A 20,251-nucleotide genomic window follows, 5' to 3' on the forward strand; every position below is an offset into this window, starting at 1 on the left:
GGCTGGAAATCTTGTTAAGACGTTAGTTTAGGCGGTGGCTCTTTGTTCTTAAGGCGACCGCCTTAAAGGGGAACATTATCACCAGACCTATGTAAGCGTCAATATATACCTTGATGTTTCAGAAAAAAGACCATATATTTTTTTAACCGATTTTCGAACTCTAAATGGGTGAATTTTGGCGACTTAAACGCCTTTCTATTATTCGCTCTTGGAGCGATGACGTTACGTTGTGACGTCACATCGGGAAGCAATCCGCCATTTTCTCAAACACATTACAAACACAGAGTCAAATCAGCTCTGTTATTTTCCGTTTTTTCGACTGTTTTCCGTACCTTGGAGACATCATGCCTCGTCGGTGTGTTGTCGGAGGGTGTAACAATACGAACAGGGACGGATTCAAGTTGCACCAGTGGCCCAAAGATGCGAAAGTGGCAAGAAATTGGACGTTTGTTCCGCACACTTTACCGACGAAAGCTATGCTACGACAGAGATGGCAAGAATGTGTGGATATCCTGCGACACTCAAAGCAGATGCATTTCCAACTGGACTGGACAGATCAGCTTTCAGGAAAAGAGAGCGGATGAGGGTATGTCTACAGAATATATTAATTGATGAAAACTGGGCTGTCTGCACTCTCAAAGTGCATGTTGTTGCCAAATGTATTTCATATGCTGTAAACCTAGTTCATAGTTGTTAGTTTCCTTTAATGCCAAACAAACACATACCAATCGTTGGTTAGAAGGCGATCGCCAAATTCGTCCTCGCTTTCTCCCGTGTCGCTGGCTGTCGTGTCGTTTTCGTCGGTTTCGCTTGCATACGATTCAAACTGATATGGCTCAATAGCTTCAGTTTCTTCTTCAATTTCGTTTTCGCTACCTGCCTCCACACTACAACCATCCGTTTCAATACATACGTAATCTGTTGAATCGCTTAAGCCGCTGAAATCCGAGTCTGAATCCGAGCTAATGTCGCTATAGCTTGCTGTTCTTTCTGCCATGTTTGTTTGTGTTGGCTTCACTATGTGACGTCACAGGGAAATGGACGGGTGTATATAACGATGGTTAAAATCAGGCACTTTGAAGCTTTTTTTGGGGATATTGCGTGATGGGTAAAATTTTGAAAAAAACTTCGAAAAATAAAATAAGCCACTGGGAACTGATTTTTAATGGTTTAAACCCTTCTGAAATTGTGATAATGTTCCCCTTTAACAACAAAACGCTGCGGGAAACCCTACTTATGTATGGGATGTGTTTGTGAAGTGCCTCCCTCTTTGGGATTAGGCCCCGCCTCCTCAGCCACCAGGTCAACGTGCACGGAGCCCAGGAGTGCAAACATGAAGTGTGCATTGGTGTGTATGTTGATGGCTGCCTGGAGCCTTGGTAAGGTCATTTGAGGTGAGCATGTCAGGTTATATGATGTTTGACCACATTTGTTGTCCTCTGACAGGATGTGGCAGCCAGACGGTGCACCAGCCAGCAGAGAACGTGTACGCCATGAAAGGCGACTCAGTGACGCTGGACTGCAGCTATGAAAATTCTGGAGGCAACGACTACATCTTCTGGTACAAACAGGTCGGGCAGGCGGCACCAAAGTTCGTCCTGAGCCTCTCCATGATAGGTCTGGGCAAGACTGAGAGCAGCTTTGAAAAGAGGTTCAGCTGCAGCATCAATGACACCGCCAAGCGAGCTCCTCTGAAGATCCAAGACGTGCAGCTGACCGACTCTGCTGTCTTCTACTGCGCCATTCAGCCCACAATGACTGACATCTCTGCTGCACCTGCACAAAAACCTAATGCAAACAACGCTTGCTTCATTACATTACAATAGTACGTATAAATATGCATGAAAACACTTCTACAGACATCACATGTGGGACGGTAAGTAAGAATTGTTTCAGTTAAACTGTGGAACTTACAAATGTTGCTTGGAGTGATAAATGAAGAATTTTTTCGAGCAAAAATGCTAAGGATTCTTATTCCTGGTTTACGGCATTCAAAATAGGAAGTACATTTTCAACCCGCAATACCTGCAGTGAGCAAACTTGTCCAAAAGATGGCGCCAGAGCACAACTATAATTCCAGCCATCTACTTTCCAGGTGAGAGGCAGGTTTTATGATCTACAATAAACTTACAGGGAGCAGGGAAGCGAGGAAACAACAGACCACTCGATGATGTAAACATAGAGACACAAGGAAGTGATCACAGCGCCACTAAAAATAGTGTGTCTGCGTTAGCACTCATAATAACAATATCACTAATACTTGGTTAATATTCAAGTAACAAATAGTAACTTGAGTATTGTTGACGCATTTCAAATGGTTAATTATCCAATTTTATGGGTGAAATAATGGAGCTCCCATTGGCTCCGCTGTAAGCTGACGTTTATTTTATATTTGGACTGCATTTAAAAAACCCATCTGTATTATCTACATCTTTCTGTGGCCAATTGTTTGGTTTTAAATGACGTCATGTCCGGCTCATGTCCCAATCATCAAAAAGGCGTGGTGGTCAAGCCAGTGTCTGTTCTCAATTGGTAATAGGCGGCATTTAGCCTTTCTCGAAGAAAAATGCCCTATGCTTGCGTTGTTTTCGGCTGTACAAACTGTTTCAACCGCAAAAAGGTCAAAAGTTTCTTCAGAGTTCCTCGAGAGGTTATATAAAAAAACCAAGGAGTACAAGATTTTACAAAATGACGACAAAAAAAGCAGCACGCACTCCAGTCCAAAGGAGCAGAGTCAAAAAATCCAGGAGTTTGCAGTGACCACTTCATTAAAGGTGTGTTTGATACATTTTTAACGTTTGTGTTTGTCATTTAAATATTATCTTGATAATACTTGTATTTTTTTAAAAACATTTTGCCACGAGTGTTTCGAAAAGCACCAACTCGGCGAGTCTAACCTTGACATTGGGATCCTCCTCACTGCAACTCAGCCCAGCCACACTGAGAATCATCATTTAGGGAGAAATTGTGATGGACAACATTCAAGACCTGCCAAAAGCTGTGTGCATTCTCTTTGGACTGCATCTCAACTCCCCAACGCCCATGAAGTTAAAACGTCCAGTTCATCCAACAGGTACTTTTGGAGCTGGGCCATGGTGAACTGAAACCAAAATGACCATTTTCCGGACTATAGAGCGCACCTGGATATAAGCCTCACCCACAAAATTTTAGAAGAAAAATATATTTTTACATATATTGGCCAGCACCAGACTATGAGCCGCAGATATATACGTTATGAATTGACTTATTTACACAGAAATATTTTATAAATGTTTATTTACATACCTTGATTGTTTCCAAACAGTGTCTGTAACACGGCAGTAAACGGCTGATCAAACACAACAGAAGTTATCATCAAGGACCTAGAATCTAGCTCTCCATCAGATAAACAGACTCAATCAGTCCACGGTGACGTTTTAGTGAATTTATTGAGGAATTTGTGAAACTGAAACAATGCAAATAGGATGTCATTGTAAGTTAATAACACTAACACAAACACCTGTAAATGTTTAGGCATACAAGCTAATGCTAACAACGCTAGCTTCATTACATTACGTATGAATAAGCATGAAAACACTTCTACAGACATCACACGTGGGACGGTTCAAAAAGTAAGAATTGTTTCAGTTAAACTGTGAAACTTACAAATGTTGCTAGGATTGATAAATGAAGACTAATTTCGAACAAAAATGCTATGCACACTTATTCCTGGTTTACAGCATCAAAACAGGAAGTACAATTTCAACCCTCAATACCTGCTGTGAGCAATTTTGTCCAAAAGATGGCGCCATAGCACAATTATAATTTCAGCCATCTACTTTCCAGGTGAGAGGTAGGATTTATGATCTAAAATAAACTTACAGGGAGCAGGGAAGCGAGGAAACAGCAGACCACTCGATGATGTAAACATAGGGACACAAGGAAGTGATCACAGCCCCGCTATAAATAGTTTGTCTGCTTTAGCGCTCATAATAACAATATCACTAATACTTGGTTAATATTCAAGTCCTGAAATGTAACTTGAGTATTGTTGGCGTTTTTCGAATGGTTGTTTATCCAATTTTATGGGCGGAATAATGGAGTTCCTATTGGCTTTGCTGTAAGCTGACTTTTATTTAGGTTGTTGTAATGATTGTGAACGATAGGCAAAATTCCCCAAAAAGTGCACTTCCCCTTTAAGACATAATTGCACATGATTAATGGTTGAGTAAACCATCTTTGTGTTGTAGTGTAACCGTTACTCACACTCACGTTACTCTTTTTTAAATAGAGCTCTTGCTGCTGTTTCACGCTTTTGCGGTGGTGACATTTTGCTAACTGGAAAGGGATGACGAAACATTTTAGCTAGTGTTGACGTATTTTAATCCTTTTAATCTTTTTCTATAAGAAACGAGTGGAGTTTGCAAAATGTCATTGCACATTTGTATGATGACGATAAACATTATTCTGATTAGGAACACTGTTTGACGAAGTTATCAATTAAATTATGTACGAGTGACCATGCCAGGATTAAGATGACTAAACTCAAAGGACATGGTTTCTAAATATGAAGATAAACAATTGGCAAGACATTATAAACATGCAATATTCATGGCAATGTTCCCAACAGATCGTTCCAGACCGTCTGCTTAGTGTCGCCCTCACAGCCTGCTCTCTTTTGTTTCTCTCCCCCTGCTGTGAGGTAAGGGGCCTGTCTGTCACATGATGAAAATCATGTTTACCTCCGCGGTATATTTTTTGTGTGGGACAAATGCGTTTTTCTCCAATAATGAAATATTGAAGAGGCACCGCCCCAGTACTACACCTATGTATGTGATGTGTTTGTGAAGTGCCTCCCTCTTTGGGACTAGGCCCCGCCTCCTCAGCCACCAAGTCAGCGTGCACGGAGCCCAGGAGTGCAAACATGAAGCGTGCATTGGTGTGTGTGCTGATGGCTGCCTGGAGCCTCGGTAAGGTCATTTGAGGTGAGCATGTCAGGTTATATGATGTTTGACCACATTTGTTGTCCTCTGACAGGATGTGGCAGCCAGACGGTGCACCAGCCAGCAGAGAATGTGTACGCCATGAAAGGCGACTCAGTGACGCTGGACTGCAGCTATGAAAACTCTGGAAGCAACGACTACATCTTCTGGTACAAACAGGACGGGCAGGCGGCACCAAAGTTCATCCTGAGCCGCTTCAAGATTGGTCAGGGCAAGACTGTGAGCAGCTTTGAAAAGAGGTTCAGCTGCAGCATCAATGACACCGCCAAGCGAGCTCCTCTGAAGATCCAAGACGTGCAGCTGAACGACTCTGCAGTCTTCTACTGCGCCATGCAGCCCACAATGACTGACATCTCTGCTGCACCTGCACAAAAACCTCTGTGGGCTCCTCATTCCACTGTGGTTGTTTGAGAGCTGGTTCTGAGGAGGTTTTCACAGCTTTTGCTTCTGACCAGACTCCAAAAGTTTGCTGGGCTTAACTGTTGAGTTGAGTTTGAGTTTATTTCGAACATGCATGCATACAACATGATACATCCCAATTTCCAGTTTTTTTATTCAACATGTCCGAAAAGGAGTAGGAAGAAGCAGAGCTTATTTAATCCTACCCCTTTTCTTTTACATAGCAGTTGCTAACACTTTGGTTCGCTTCCTGTTCTCAATTTATTCACAATATACTCTATAAGTAATAACAATAAAAATAAATAAATACATAAATAATAATTGGTGAAGTAAGTTATATTTCATATGGTGAGATAAATAAGATTATCTAGAAAATTAATGGATGGAAGAAATACATTCAAAATGTTTATCATGGTTTTTCTTCTTTGTACTTTGTAAACACTTTAAATTTGAAGAGTTTCTTAAAGTGGATCATATTAGTACATTGTGTGATTTCTTTGCTTAATCCATTCCATAATTTAATTATACATACTGATATACTGAAGGTCTTAAGTGTTGTACGTGCGTACAGATGTTTGAAATAATATTTTTCTCTAAGATTATATTTCTCCTCTTTTTTTGAAGAATTGTTGTACGTTCTTCGGTAGCAGATTGTAGTTTGCTTTGTGTATAACTTTATCTGTTTGCAAATTCACTATGTCGTGGAATTTCAGTATTTTCGATCCAATGAATAAAGAGTTTGAACGTTCTCTATATCCAACATTATGTATTATTCTAACTGATCTTTTCTGTAACACAGTAAATGAATGAAGTGTACTTTTGTAGTTATTAATGCACAATAATTTATGCACTATAATTTATTCCATACAATAATTGATCCCATATTTATGCACAATAACTCAGATATGGTAACACTACAAAGCAGTAGAGAATATGGAGTGATTTTTGTTCCAGAACATGTTTATGTGTTTCTTGCCACTTGAGACTTCCAGATCATTTTATCATCAATCATTATACCTCAAGATTTGGTTTAATTTACTCTTTCAATTTCTAGTCCGTCTATTTGTATTTGTGTTTGACTTTCCCTTGTACTGTTACCGAATAGCATTATTTTAGTTCTACTGAGGTTTAAGGATAGTGTGTTTTTGTCAAACCATTTATTTAATTTGTTAATTTCTTCTGTTATTATTTGTATTAGCTTCTGTTCTCTCCTGAACAAAACGCTATTGTATAGTCCGCAAAAAATACTAACGTTAAATCTTTTGTTTCTTTACAAATGTCATTTATATAAAGATTGAACAATTTTGGTCCTAGTATTGATCTCTGAGGTACACCACAGGATATATTTAGTGTTTAGATGTGTGTTCGCCCAGCTTCACATATTGTTTTCTGTTGGTTAAGTAACTTCTAATCCAGTTTAAGACCAACCCTCTGATGCCATACTATTCAAATTTTTTGATGAAAATATTGTGATTAATTGTGTCAAATGCTTTAGTTCGATCCATCAACACTGCTGCTGCACTTTTTTTTTTTACTATTTTTGCATTGGTAATTTCCTCTGTAATTTCACATAAAGCCATCGAAGTTGAAATATTAGCTCTGTATTCATATTGGTTCTCAGCGAGTATTCTACGTTTGCTTATAAAACGCTCTAATCAGTTATTGAACAGTTTTTCAATGATTTTACAAAATTGTGGAAGCAAAGAAACAGGTCTATAATTTGTAAATTGGTGTTTGTCTCCAGTCTTATAATTTCGTGCAACTCTAGCTGTTTTCATTTTGTTTGGGAATATGCCTGTTTGATATGATAGACTACTGATATACATTAATGGTCCTGAGATCTCTTCAATAACTTTTTTATTGTTTCCATATCAATTCCTTTACAATCGATTATTGTCCTCAGTTGAAACTTGGTCTGGAATCCTTTTGTAACACAGGTGTCAGATCCATACTTTTATACTTTTGCGGAGACTATTATGCTCTTTCTCTGTATTGCTCTTTGAGCTCTGGGCATTCTCCCCAGTCACTTGACCGCCGCGGTCCAATTAGCTTTGGTTATATGCCGGTAGCAGGAATTGGCTAGTATGCTCTTGCGCTCTATTGCTCTTTGAGCGCTGCGCACTTTCCCTAGTCACGTGACCGCCGCAGTCCAATCAGTTGTGGTTATAAGCCGGTAGCAGAAAGTGACCAGTAGACGTGAGGGAAGGCAGGTTGTATTTCTGCTCTAGAGCCGACTACCAGCGCCGGATTTTTGTCATTGAGCTGTGTATGACTGTAGAAGCTTCTCTTTATGATGGTGAGCTAAGGAAAAAAAGTATCTAGTCTAAGGACCGTTCTTGGGAGATTCCAGCCAGGAACCCCACCACATGTTCTGTCTGCCCTGGTAGGATGCTCTCGAGCCACCCTCTACACACTTTCACCCATAACCCCAGCACATGGACTGTACTGCTATACTTTCTTCAAGAACTTTCTACAAGAACTTTAATATCTGAGCTGAGGTTTAAACAAGATCCAGAGACACTTAATCATTGAATTGATATTGTATATATGTACATAGTAATTGTGTTTCCTTCAAATTGCTCTCACGTTGAATGACCATTCAACTCATTGTTGTATATATATGCTGTCCATCACTAATTCTTTAATACAGGGTGCTAAGCAAAGTGGGTATGTGGGCTTGTATAAAGCCTCAGGGAGTTGAACACCCCTGCCTTACATAGTTCCGGGTCACCCTTGGGCAAGGTGTAGCACCCGACCCCCCCCCCCCATCAGGGTTACGATACCCCCCATGAAACAAACTAAGAGAAGATGCGTTACCTGGCCCGAAGGAAGCCCAGGGTCCTCCTCCGGAGCTAGGCCCGGAGGCAGGGCTCTTCAGCGTGTGCCTGGTGGCCAGGCTAGCCACGGAGCCCGGCCGGGCACAGCCCAAAGAAGCTACGTGGACACACCATCCTGTCCGCCACGTGGGCCCACCACGCGCGGTCGGAACCAGCGGGGTTTGGGTGCGCTGCCAAGTGGATGGCAGTGAAAGTGGAGGCTCCAGACGAACCAATTCGGGGCAGCAGAGGCTGACTTTTGGGACGTGGAACGTCTCTACGCTGGTGGGGAAGGAGCCTGAGCTGGTGCGGGAGGTGGAGCGCTACCGGTTGGATCTGGTGGGGCTTACCTCTACGCATAGAAAGGGCTCTTAAACCACACTCCTGGACAAGGGATGGACCTTGTTTATTTCTGGAGTTGCTCAGGGTGTGAGGGCCCAGGCGGGTGTGGGGATACTCACGAGTCCCCGGCTGAGTGCCTGTACTTTGGAGTTCACCCCAGTGGACAAGAGGGGTCACCTCCCTTCGCCTTAGGGTTGGAGGGGAGAAAACTCTGATGGTTGTTTGTACGTACGCACCAAACAAGAGTTCAGAGTATTCGGCTTTCTTGGATACCTTGCATGGGGTCCTGTATGTGGCGCCGGCAGGGGATTCCATAGTCTTGCTGGGGGACTTCAAAGCGCACGTGGGCAATGACAGTGATACTTGGACTGGCGTGATTTGGAGGAACGGTCTCCCTGATCTGAACCTGAGTGGTGGATTGTTATTGGACTTATGTGCTAGTCATGGACTTGCGATAAGAAACACCATGTTCAAGCATAAGGATGCTCATAGGTGTACCTGGTACCAGAGCACCATAGGCCAAAGATCAATGATTGATTTTGTAATAGTATCAGCTGATCTGAGGCTGTATGTTTTGGACACTTGGGTGAAGAGAGGGGCCCAACTCACCACCATCTGGTGGTGAGTTGGGTCAGATGGCGGGGGAAACCTCTGGAAAGACCTGGCAAACCCAAGCGTGTAGCGCGGGTGAACAGAGAACGTTTGGAGGAGTCCTCTGTGCGGAAGGACTTCAACTCCCACCTCCGGCGGGAATTCTCTGCCATCCCTGTGGAGGTTGGGGACATTGAACAGGAATGGGCAATGTTCAAAGCCTCTATTGCTAAAGCTGCAGTTGCGAGCTGTGGCCTGAAGGTCTTAGGTGCCTCAAGGGGCAGTAACCCCCGAACACCCTGGTGGACAGCGGTGGTCAGGGAAGCCGTTCGACTGAAGAAGGAGTCCTACCGGGTTATGTTATCCAGGGGAGTCCGGAGGCAGTTGCAAGGTACCGACAGGCCCGAAAGGCAGCGGCCGTGGCTGTGGATGAGGCTAAGAAGTGGGTGTGGGAGCAGTTCGGGGAATCCATGGAGAAGGATTATCGGGCGGCACCAAAGCTGTCCATACGGCACCTCAGGAGGGGGAAGCAGGGAATCATCCAAGCTGTGTACAGCAAGGATGGGACTCTGCTGACTTCAAGTGAGGAATCGTAGGGCGTTGGAAAGAGAAGTTTGAGGAACTCCTGAACCCAACAACATCAGACACACCCTCCCTGACAGGAGCCGAGCCTGAGGATGAAGGGGATCGATGTCGATCTCTTGGAGTGAAGCCACTGAGGTAGTTAGACAACTCCACAGTCGCAAAGCTCCGGGGGTTGACGAGATCCATCCAGAAATGCTGAAGGCTCTGGGTGTTGAGGAGCTGTCTTGGTTGATACGCCTTTTCAACATTGCGTGGAAGTCTGGGACAGTGCCGAGGGAGTGACAGACTGGGGTGGTGGTTCCCCTATTCAAAAAGGGGGACCAGAGGGTGTGTGCTAATTACAGGGTTATCACACTACTCAGCCTCCCTGGGAAAGTTTACGCCAAGGTACTGGAAAGGAGGGTCCAGCCGATAGTCAAACCTCAGATTCAAGAGGAGCAATGTGGATTCCGTCCTGGTCGTGGAACAACTGACCAGCTCTTTACTCTTGCGGAAATCCTGGAGAAGGCCTGGGAGTATGCCTTGCCAGTCTACATGTGCTTTGTAGATTTGGAGAAGGCGTATGACCGGGTCCCCCGGGAGATCCTGTGGGAGGTGCTGAGGGAGTACGGGGTGAGGGGAACCCTGTTGAGGGCCATCCCATCTCTGTACAACCAAAGCGAGAGTTGTGCCCGGGTGCTTGGATGTAAGTTGGATTAGTTTCCAGTGGGGGTTGGTCTCCGCCAGGGCTGCGCTCTGTCACCTATCCTGTTTGTGATTTTCATGGATAGGATTTCTAGGTAGAGTCGTGACCATGGCGGAGAGGGTATACGTCTCGGGGGGCTAAAGGTTGCGTCACTGCTGTTTGCAGATGATGTGGTCCCGATGGCACCTTCGGTTCGTGACCTTCAGCTCTCACTGGATCGGTTCGCAGCCGAGTGTTCAGCGGCTGGAAGAGGATCAGCATCTCCAAATCTGAGGCCATGGTTCTCAGCAGGAAACCGATGGTTTGTACAGTCCAGGTAGAGAACGAGACTCTGTCCCAGGTGGAGGAGTTTAAGTATCTCGGGGTCTTGTTCACGAGTGAGGGAAAGATGGAGAAGGAAATCAGCCGGAGAATCGGAGCAGCTGGGGCAGTATTGCAGTCTCTCTGCCGCACTGTTGTGACGAAACGAGAGCTGAGCCAGAAGGCAAAGCTCTCGGTTTTGATTGAGACTTTTATTAGGAGGTTGCACAGTGAAGTACATATTCCGTACAATTGACCACTAAATGGAAACACCCGAATAAGTTTTTCAACTTGTTTAAGTCGGGGTCCACTTAAATTGATTCATGATACAGATATATACTATCAGATATATACTATCATCATAATAAAATCATCACACACGATCATCACATTGAATTATTTCCATTATTTACAATCCGGGGTGTGTAGGGGGTGGGTTTGGTTGTTATTATCAGTCATCAACAATTGAGAATAGAGAAATGGATATTGAAACAGTGTAGGTCTGACTTGGTAGGATATGGACAGCAAGTAGTGAGCAGAGAGAGAGAGAGAGAGAGAGAGAGAGAGATCAGAAGGCATAAGAGAAAGTATCTGCATTCCTACTCTCACCTATGGTCATGAAGTGTGGGTCATGACCGAAAGAATAAGATCGCGGATACAAGCGGCCGAAATGAGTTTCCTCAGAAGGGTGGCTGGCATCTCCCTTAGAGATAGGGTGAGAAGTTCAGTCACCCGAGAGAGACTTGGAGTAGAGCAGCTGCTCTTTCGCTTGGAAAGGAGCCAGCTTAGATGGTTCGGGCATCTCGTGCGGATGCCTCACGAGCGTCTCCCTAGGGAGGTCCTTGTTGCATGTCCCACTGGGAGGAGACCCCGCGGCAGGCCAAGGACCAGATGCGGGTATTACATCACCTCTCTGGCCTGGGAACACTTCGGGATTCCCCAGGAGGAAGTTGCTAATGTTGCTCTGGAGATGGAAGTCTGGGGGTCTCTGCTGGAGCTGTTGTCCCTGTGACCCGATTCCGGATAAGCGGTTGAAGGTGGATGGATGGAAGCAAACCACAATTCAGTCTCTGCCTTCTCTCTCCGAGTCGAAACTCTAGTCTTCTGTTCCTAGCCTAAAGCACCCCATATATTTCATATTGATTTGTAGCACGTATAGGTTACAAAATTAGTGGCGAGCTAGCCAGGAGAGAGTCGGCTCACCTTAAATTGTGTGGACAGAATACAACTTTACAATGGACGTAATTGAGAAACATGGCATAAATATACATATATCAGTGTTGATTGAGGGTGATACAAAGGCTGAAGAAAATGAAGATGTCGTAGACTTTTTGTCTAATTATGGTTCGATTGCTCAGTGTGAGATTATTGATGATTTGGAATCTGAGTTTAGGTATAAGTGGGGTATTGAGTATAATTCTACTGATGCTATAAACGTGCTGCGTCACCTTTTGCCTTACACTTTTGTGAGTCCATCCATCCATCCATTTTCTACCGCTTGTCTCTTTCGCGGTCGCGGGCAGGGGCGGATTAAGAAATTTTGGCCCCCTGGGCCTGACATGGTCTTGGCCCCTCAACCCCGCGCGTGCACGCGCACACACACGCACGCACTATGCAAGAAATACTGTATACTGTGAACAGACATGCACACTGTACTGTACAGAAGAGTGCACATACTGCACACACACTATTAGGTATACCACACAGACAAGCACAGGTTTCACACAGACACAGGTAGGGGGAGGGGATAAATGGCATAAAAATAAAAATTTTGGAAAATGATTACGCCCACTTCAGTGATGGTGCATTGGGTCATTTCAGAGATATTATGTATTGGAAGTTGGTACCTATCATGAAATAAACCCTCCACCCCACCCAAAAAACTAAATTGGACATGATTTTTGCCCCCTTTTCCTCCCTTCTATCATTAAAAATAAAATAATATCTTAGGAAAACACTTTGGCATAACGGCAGCTGTGCAGCAAATTGAGGCTCAAAGTCTGTATCTATTTTGTGGGAAAGCTTGAGGAGGAGAAGGAGAAAGGTAAAATGATAACACATGCATCGGAGAGCACCACAAAGAAAGGTGTAGGCCAGTTCATGGTACAAGGGCTGCATGCAGGTCAAGATAGCCCATTTCCTCTGCCTGTCTTACCCATTCACCGAGAGACCACTGAGGACATAGAAATGCAAGTGGATATGGGGTTCGAAATACTGGCGTCGGTCAGAGGAGTCAATGTGGAGGATGTTTATAAACTTGTAGATGCACATATGACTGACAGCACAGAGCACAACAAAGGCTTTTCAAAGCTGTTGGCAGAGATGAACAACTTGGAAAAACCAGCAGGGCAGATCTTTTGTGGCACCCACACTACACTGGGCTTCAGCAGCGCCATGAATAAAGTGATGCGGTTGGCGGAGGCCGATATGAAGATGGAGCAAGTGCTACAGAGTTTCATGGTGGATCTGGATGTAGACAGCAAGAATGCTATAGTGGCTGGACAGGCACTGGACATGTCCTGAACTCAGTGTCAGACGTGGCTGCCGAATACTTGGATGAAGTGAAGCAGCTGACAGATCTCATGCTGCCCCATCTGAAGACTGTCCTGGCCAGGCAGAGGATGGACTATGGGATGGATGAGGAGACCTTCCCAATGGACCCTGTCAGTGAACAGGCTAGTAACATTGATGGCACCCCTGTGCACAACATTGGGATGGAGAGACAATGTGGCAAGGTGGACTACAGACTGAAGAAGTTGGGCACACTGAACGCAGTCAATAGGTCAATAATTTTACAGAAGAGCCAGGAGCTTCAGAGGTTTCAAGGCAGCAGCACAAGCAAAAAGAGAGGTTGAACTCAACTGGAGTAAACTCATGAAGGCAAAATTCGAGAGTTGGGCTGACGAGAAACAAGAGATGGCTCAAAGACAGGAGAAGAAGAGACTAGACATGCTGGACACACTGAAATCTTTTGGTGGCCCCTTCACGATAGTGGGGAAGTTGAAAAGTTCCTTGTCGATGAAAGTCTGAACAAGAATGCAAAGCTGCAGAGAATGAAGCTTGAGGTTCAGTTTGCCAGAGAAAGCACCAAGCTTCTGCCTAAAGTCAATCCTATCTTCAGAATCCAGGTGACAGACAGTTCCCAGAAATGGCGAAAGTGCAATTCTCCCAGTCATAATGGATACTTAGAATTTTATGGTGGTGGTAAGTATTCATGAAAACAGGTAGCCTAACATTAGTGAATGGGTGAATTCTGGAAATAACAACCTAAAAATCTTACACAGTGCACCTTTAAGCAAGGGGTTTCTTTCGTGCTTTCAATTTCGCAAAATCATCCACCACATCATTGAAGTCCAACTCTCTTGTCAGCTCACTCTCAATTGCCATTAGAGATAACGCATTTAATCTTTTCTGAGTCATTCTTGTGCGCAGCTCATTTTTGACTCTTGACAAAAGAGAGAATGAGCGTTCTCCCTCACAGTTACTGACCGGTAGAGTGAGAAAAATCTGTAGCGCAATGTATGTATTAGGAAACGTAGGCTATAGTCCAAAATGTATTATTGTTTTGAGCAGTCCTGAAGGGGTCCTCTCCTCATCAGTGTTGTTGAGCTGTATAAAAGATTTGAACTGTATAAGCTCCTGTCCAAGACTTTCATTGAGGTCAGATGAGTATGATTCAGTGAGAATCTTGGCCTTGTGAAGGACTGAAGCATTGGACTCTGTATCCAAAGAGAAAAGGACACTGAACAAATTGTTCAGATGTTTGTAGGCCTCCAGACGGTGATTAAGGCTTGAACTCAGTTGATCAATAGAGGCAATAAATGTCTCTATTTGAAACAGTTGCCTTCCCTCAAGCACAACATCTGGGGATGCTGATTCATCAGCAAACTTTTTACGTTTCTTCGTCCGTTCAGCCCTGTAAGATGGGGTGCCACCCAACATGTTTAAGGCTTTCTGCTCAAAATGATCAAATAGATCTCTTTGGGAGAGAACAAAGGTGCGCAGAGATTCCAGCAATCTAACTGCTGTACCAAGGTCCATGTCTGCTTTTTGAAGTTGCAGACTTGTGGCCTGAAATCTGGACAGAACAGTGTCCCAAAAGCCTGCCATGAAGGCCATCTCAAGTGAATCCAGCTTCCGCACTAGACTGTCAGCTTCAGTTTGTGTGTCTTGTTTCTCTGTGTCATCAGTGGAAATACGCTGTAGTGCTGCTCTTATTTTACTGTAGTTCTGCCACAGTGCTTTGGTAGATTCTGCACGGCAACTCCAACGCGTGTTGGATAAAGCTTTAAGTGTGAGATCTATGTTGGAATTGCCAAATACCCTCTCCCATCGGTGTGTGGATGCAGTTGTGAAGTTGTAAATAGACTGAATCAAGTCAAAATACTTAGAGACTTCATTTCCACATCTGTCAATGCTGTTGACTCCCACCAAATTCAAAGAGTGAGCTGCACATGGAATATAGTGTATTAATGGGTTGCTTTTCTTTAAGTGAGCCTGCAACCCATTATACCTCCCTGACATGTTGCTGGCATTATCATAAGCCTGCCCCCTGCAATTTGACAGCTCTAACCCTAGATTTTCCAACACAGACATGACACAGTTAGCCAAACTTTCACCTGTACGGCTAGTAATGGGCTCAAAACCCACAAAGCGTTCAACAACACTGCCCTCTTTGCTAACAAAACGGAATATGAATGTCAATTGGTCCACATGAGATAAATCTGGGGTTGAATCCACAATGATAGAGTAGTATTTGCTTGCTTGCAGTTCATCTGCTATAGCCTGTTTGGTTTTTGCACCCATCAATTCAATGAATTCCTCACAAATGGTGGAGGACAAATATGAGGTATTACCTCGACCCATCTGCCCAAACTTTCTGATGTGATCCTTTAGAAAGGGATCAAATTCAGCCAGGACCTCCAGAATACCAAGGTAGTTCCCATTGAGAGGAGACCCTAACGATTCATTTTTACCCCTAAATGCAAGGCCCCTTTCTGCAAGGAATCTAATGACTGCAACAACTCTTTGTAACACCTGCCTCCAATAGCTGCTCTCTGCCTGAAACTGTTTGAACAGGTCCGCATCAACTGTGGCACCTGTGGCGCGGTTCAAGACTGCTTGCATGCAGGTTATGTGCTCAGCACTTCGCTCATGTTCACCAAATCTTTCTGAGTGTTTCCAATCACAATAGCCTGTCACAAAAGAATGCGTTTTTGGGGAAAACAGTTTGCATGCAAAGCAGTAAACATTACCAGTAGAGGGAGAGTATATCATCCACTCTCTTTGTACTCATTGTCCATTGGGCAGGTGTGAAGTAAAATGTTCATTGTTTAGGCATCAGGTTTTGCCTCCTAGCCCACTGTTCCTCACAGAAGCTGGATAATGGCTGTGACGGTTGTGAAATGATTTTGCACCTCTTTGAATAAGAACTTCCTTCATTGACTCAGTGAGGGTATCAGCCCATTTAGCGGGATCACTAGGTAGAGTTGTCACTGTAGATGGTGTTGAAGAAAGATTCAACTCATTTTCTATGCTGTCCAGAGGTGCAGTGACCTCACATTCATCCGAGCAACTGGCTACTGCTGAGTTGGTTGAATCATTAGCATCCGAAGCATTTGGTTCAGTGCGTACACTTGTAGTGGTCTCAGGATCTTGGGAGCTACATGCTAGCTCAGGTGCATTGCTAACCTTAGCTGAATTTGCAGTAGCATTTATAGAATTGCTTTCAGCAGATGTCTTTGTACTGAAGAAGCTGGAGATATTTGGAACACTCTCAAGTAAAACTGATTCCTTTTTTTTCTTTTCTTGCTGAATTTTTTTTCTAGCTCCTCCACTTAGACGTTTATGATCCATATTTCCCTTCTTTCTGTGCACATTGGCTCTTTGCCTATCACAACAGCTTAACCAACTGTGTGTGTGTGTGTGTGTGTGTGTGTGTGTGTGTGTGTGTGTGTGTGTGTGTGTGTGTGTGTGTGTGTGTGTGTGTGTGTGTGTGTGTGATGCAATTTTCAAAACTAGCAATCTAGCATTAACAGTCAAAAGCAGAAATCAGCTGATTTCTATAAGAACTGATAACAGATTTCCAATCAATGCTAAACTCAGACAGCGAAAGTCACTAGATGACGTTTTGAGTCGCCAGTCATGTATGGCCAAAAGTCTCTAAATCGAATGCCAACGTTGCTTAATCGCCAACACACTGGGACTCACTGAAGGACTGACAGTGAATAAAAAAAGATGATTAAGATAATTGTGTACTTTTCTCTTCTGATATTTTCACTAAGGACACCAAGCTATCTGCATGCAGCAACAATGTCTGACAGACAGGAGAGCGGAGTGGTCAGTGATGAATGGCAAGGGAACAGACTGATTTGTACTGAGGAGAAAAAGAGAGCCAATTACAGTGAAATAAATTCCAAAAGAGCCAAGTGACTAGCTGAAGGCAGGGACAAATGCCTTGGAGTGACCAACAAGAGTGCAAAGTACCAAATGGCAAAATGTGGGAAGACCAACAGGCAGATCTGCTTTTACCACTTATCTTCACAACCAAAAAGTCGCTAAATGATGTTTTCAGTCGCTAGCCAGGTATGGCCAAAAGACGCGAAATCTAGCGGTAAAGTCGCTCAATCACACTGACAGTGAAACAAATAATTTTTTAAAAGATAGTAATCGTACAATGTCTTGTACTTTTGTCTTCTTTCTTAATATTTCTCAAAGGACACCAAAATGTCGCTATCTGCAGGCAGCTTGCTAGCTATGATGGCAGCAACAATGTACCTTAGAGTGACTGACCAACAAGAGCTCAAAGTACCTAATGGCAAAATGTGGAGAGACAGACACAATAAATTGCATTAAGATGAAGAGAACTGTTGCTATTATTAATTTTAACAACAACCAGAAAGTCGCTAAATGTCACCAGCCAGGTATGGCCAAAAGTCGCTTAATTGGCCACACACAGTAACAGAGAAACAAACAAACAAAAAAAAAAAGATCATAAAGATAATAGTTGTACAACTTTGTGTACTTTTTAGTCTACTTTCTAAATATTTTCACAAAGGACACCAAAATGTTGCTATCTGCAGGCAGCTTGCTGGCTATGATGGCAGCAACGATGTCTGCCAAACAGGAGAGAGTGGTCAGTGACGATCGAATCGAGAAAATGACAAAATGGGTCAAAGACCAAAAAGTTATTAACTGACAGCATGACAAATGTCAGACTGTAAACTTTTTTGAAAGAAAAAGACAAAATGGGAAGATGCTGATAATAACAGCAAAATGGAAAATATAAGAATTTCCAAGTAATGCTCAACTCAAGTGTGTGTGTGTTGTGTGTGTGTGCGCGTTAAACTTCTTGTGGAATGATTTCAAATTATCTCTGAGTCTGAACTGAGGGAAAGGAAACCAAATTTTGAGCAGTCACTCACGAGTTCAAAGTACCAAATGAGGAGATTCTAAAAGAACAGACCGGTTTATGAAAGACTCGATGGGGGAGGGGCACAGCTAAGAATACTTGAGTGAGATTCTGTGATCCAAATTCGAGAGAGCTTTTTGATAATGATAATTTGTCAGAGTAAGGTTGTGTAATCAAAATTTGCGAATGAGCTTTGCCAATCAATCAAGAATATTTGCATTAAGTTCTGTGATCAAAATTTAGAAACAACCTTTAATAATTGATAAAGAATATGTGAGTGAGGTTGTGTGATCCAATTTGAGAATTAGCTTTGATAATAATGATTGAGAGCCTCTGGCCCTCTGTGGATCGTGGCCGCGGGGCCAAGTTGGCCTGGCCCCTTGGGGCCTCTGACCCTCTATGGATCGGGGCCAAGTTGGCATGACCCCTCGGGGCCTCTGGCCTTCTGTGGGTCGCAGCCACGGGGCCAAGTTGGCCTGACCCCTTGGGGCCTCAGGCCCTCTGTGGGTCGCGGCCGCGGGGCCAAGGTGACCTGGCCCGTTGGGGCCTCTTACCCTCTATGGATCGTGGCCGCGGGGCCAAGTTGACCTGGCCCCTTGGGGCCTCTGTCCTTCTGTGGGTCGCAGCCGCGGGGCCAAGTTGGCCTGGCCCTTTGGGGCCTATGACCCTCTGTGGGTCGTGGCCGCGGGGCCAAGTTGACCTGGCCCCTTGGGGCCTCTGACCCTCTATGGATCGGGGCCAAGTTGGCATGACCCCTCGGGGCCTCTGGCCCTCTATGGATCGTGGCCGCGGGGCCAAGTTGGCCTGACCCCTTGGGGCCTCAGGCCGCGGCCGCGGGGCCAAGGTGACCTGGCCCGTTGGGGCCTCTGACCCTCTATGGATCGTGGCCGCGGGGCCAAGTTGACCTGGCCCCTTGGGGCCTCTGACCCTCTATGGATCATGGCCGCGGGGCCAAGTTGGCCTGGCTCCTTGGGGCCTAAGATTATTATTTTTGCAAAAGTAGTTTTGCATACGTCGCGGCCGCGGGGCCAAGTTGGCCTGGCCCCTTGGGGCCTCTGGCCCCCTGGGCCTGGGCCCGGTAGGCCCGTTCATTAATCCACCTATGGTCGCGGGGGGTCGCTGGAGCCTATCTCAGCGGCATTCGGGCAGAAGGCGACGTACACTCTGGACAAGTCGTCACCTCATCGCAGTCAAAATGGTAAAACAATTTATGAAATATACGAACTGTCCGCTGTTTGCGCTACTCGCATAGAGAAACAGAAAACAAACGCATATTTATCCGATTTAAAAGAGTTAGCTAAGCTCACTGTGGTAAGGACTTTACGGAGGTCCTGAATGATGTGATGTTTCTGCTTGGTCACTGTGTTACGGGCTTTCTAGCTTGCCTCTGGTGAGGGGCGGTCGCATTTTTTTCTCCTCCCGTCTTTTCCTGGCTTGCTCTATCTTTTTTGTCTTGTCTTGTCTAAACTTTTTTTTTTGGAAGCCTCTTTCTTTGCGCTGTCCTCCAAATCATCAGACATGGAATTGATTAGCTGGACTCTGGACTCTATTGTCACAATCTTTTCGACGAGGAAAATAGGTTCTGGGGACCCTGGCTGCCCTGATGGAACCATTGTTGCGGGGTACGTGAGAGATTCCTGGGACAAATGGAGATTCATGTGCCTCTCAGTCCTTTCCATCGAGGACGTGGAAGACATCTACCTATTTGGAACCGTGATCGTGGATCACCTGCTGATTGGGCTGGGCATTGCTCTGGTGTATCGTAAAATTCGTAAGACGATGGCAGCCACTCAAGGAGCCCAAAGGCTGTTCGTTGCAATGGACGGATTGGGCCGGGCTGTAGGAACACAGTCTGTGGCGATTTCTGAACTGAATCGCAAAATGGATTACATCATGGAAAAGCTTGCTATAAAGGAAGGTTTGGATATGAGAGCCAGCATGGACAAATAGAACAGACAAGTTATTGTTAATGCCTGTTCGAGAAAAAACAAAAATCCTTATCTGGCATTGAGACAAGTATAGGCTGTTCTGTAATCATTCCCTGAGGAATTTCAATGATGGACGCTTTTTGACCTCCCTCCCTCCTCCCCTCCTCAACGACACCTGAGAATCGAACTTTGCTTGCATTGCATGCAGAACG

The 20,251-nt window shown here is 44.6% G+C and overlaps 1 protein-coding gene across 1 annotated transcript in view; it reads left to right on the forward strand.

Moving 5' to 3' along the window:
• LOC133609334 (uncharacterized) overlaps nucleotides 1–20,251 on the forward strand; it is a 52,582-nt gene that overhangs the window by 14,325 nt on the left and 18,006 nt on the right. The window contains exons 4-8 of the mRNA XM_072915246.1: nucleotides 1,281–1,348; nucleotides 1,447–1,793; nucleotides 4,610–4,676; nucleotides 4,830–4,949; nucleotides 5,017–5,317. Coding sequence (XP_072771347.1) covers nucleotides 1,281–1,348; nucleotides 1,447–1,793; nucleotides 4,610–4,676; nucleotides 4,830–4,949; nucleotides 5,017–5,317 — 903 coding nt within the window. The remainder of the gene's footprint in view (nucleotides 1–1,280; nucleotides 1,349–1,446; nucleotides 1,794–4,609; nucleotides 4,677–4,829; nucleotides 4,950–5,016; nucleotides 5,318–20,251) is intronic.

The sequence above is a fragment of the Nerophis lumbriciformis genome, linkage group LG02 (assembly GCF_033978685.3).
Source record: "Nerophis lumbriciformis linkage group LG02, RoL_Nlum_v2.1, whole genome shotgun sequence".
NCBI classification, from domain to species: Eukaryota; Metazoa; Chordata; class Actinopteri; order Syngnathiformes; family Syngnathidae; genus Nerophis; species Nerophis lumbriciformis.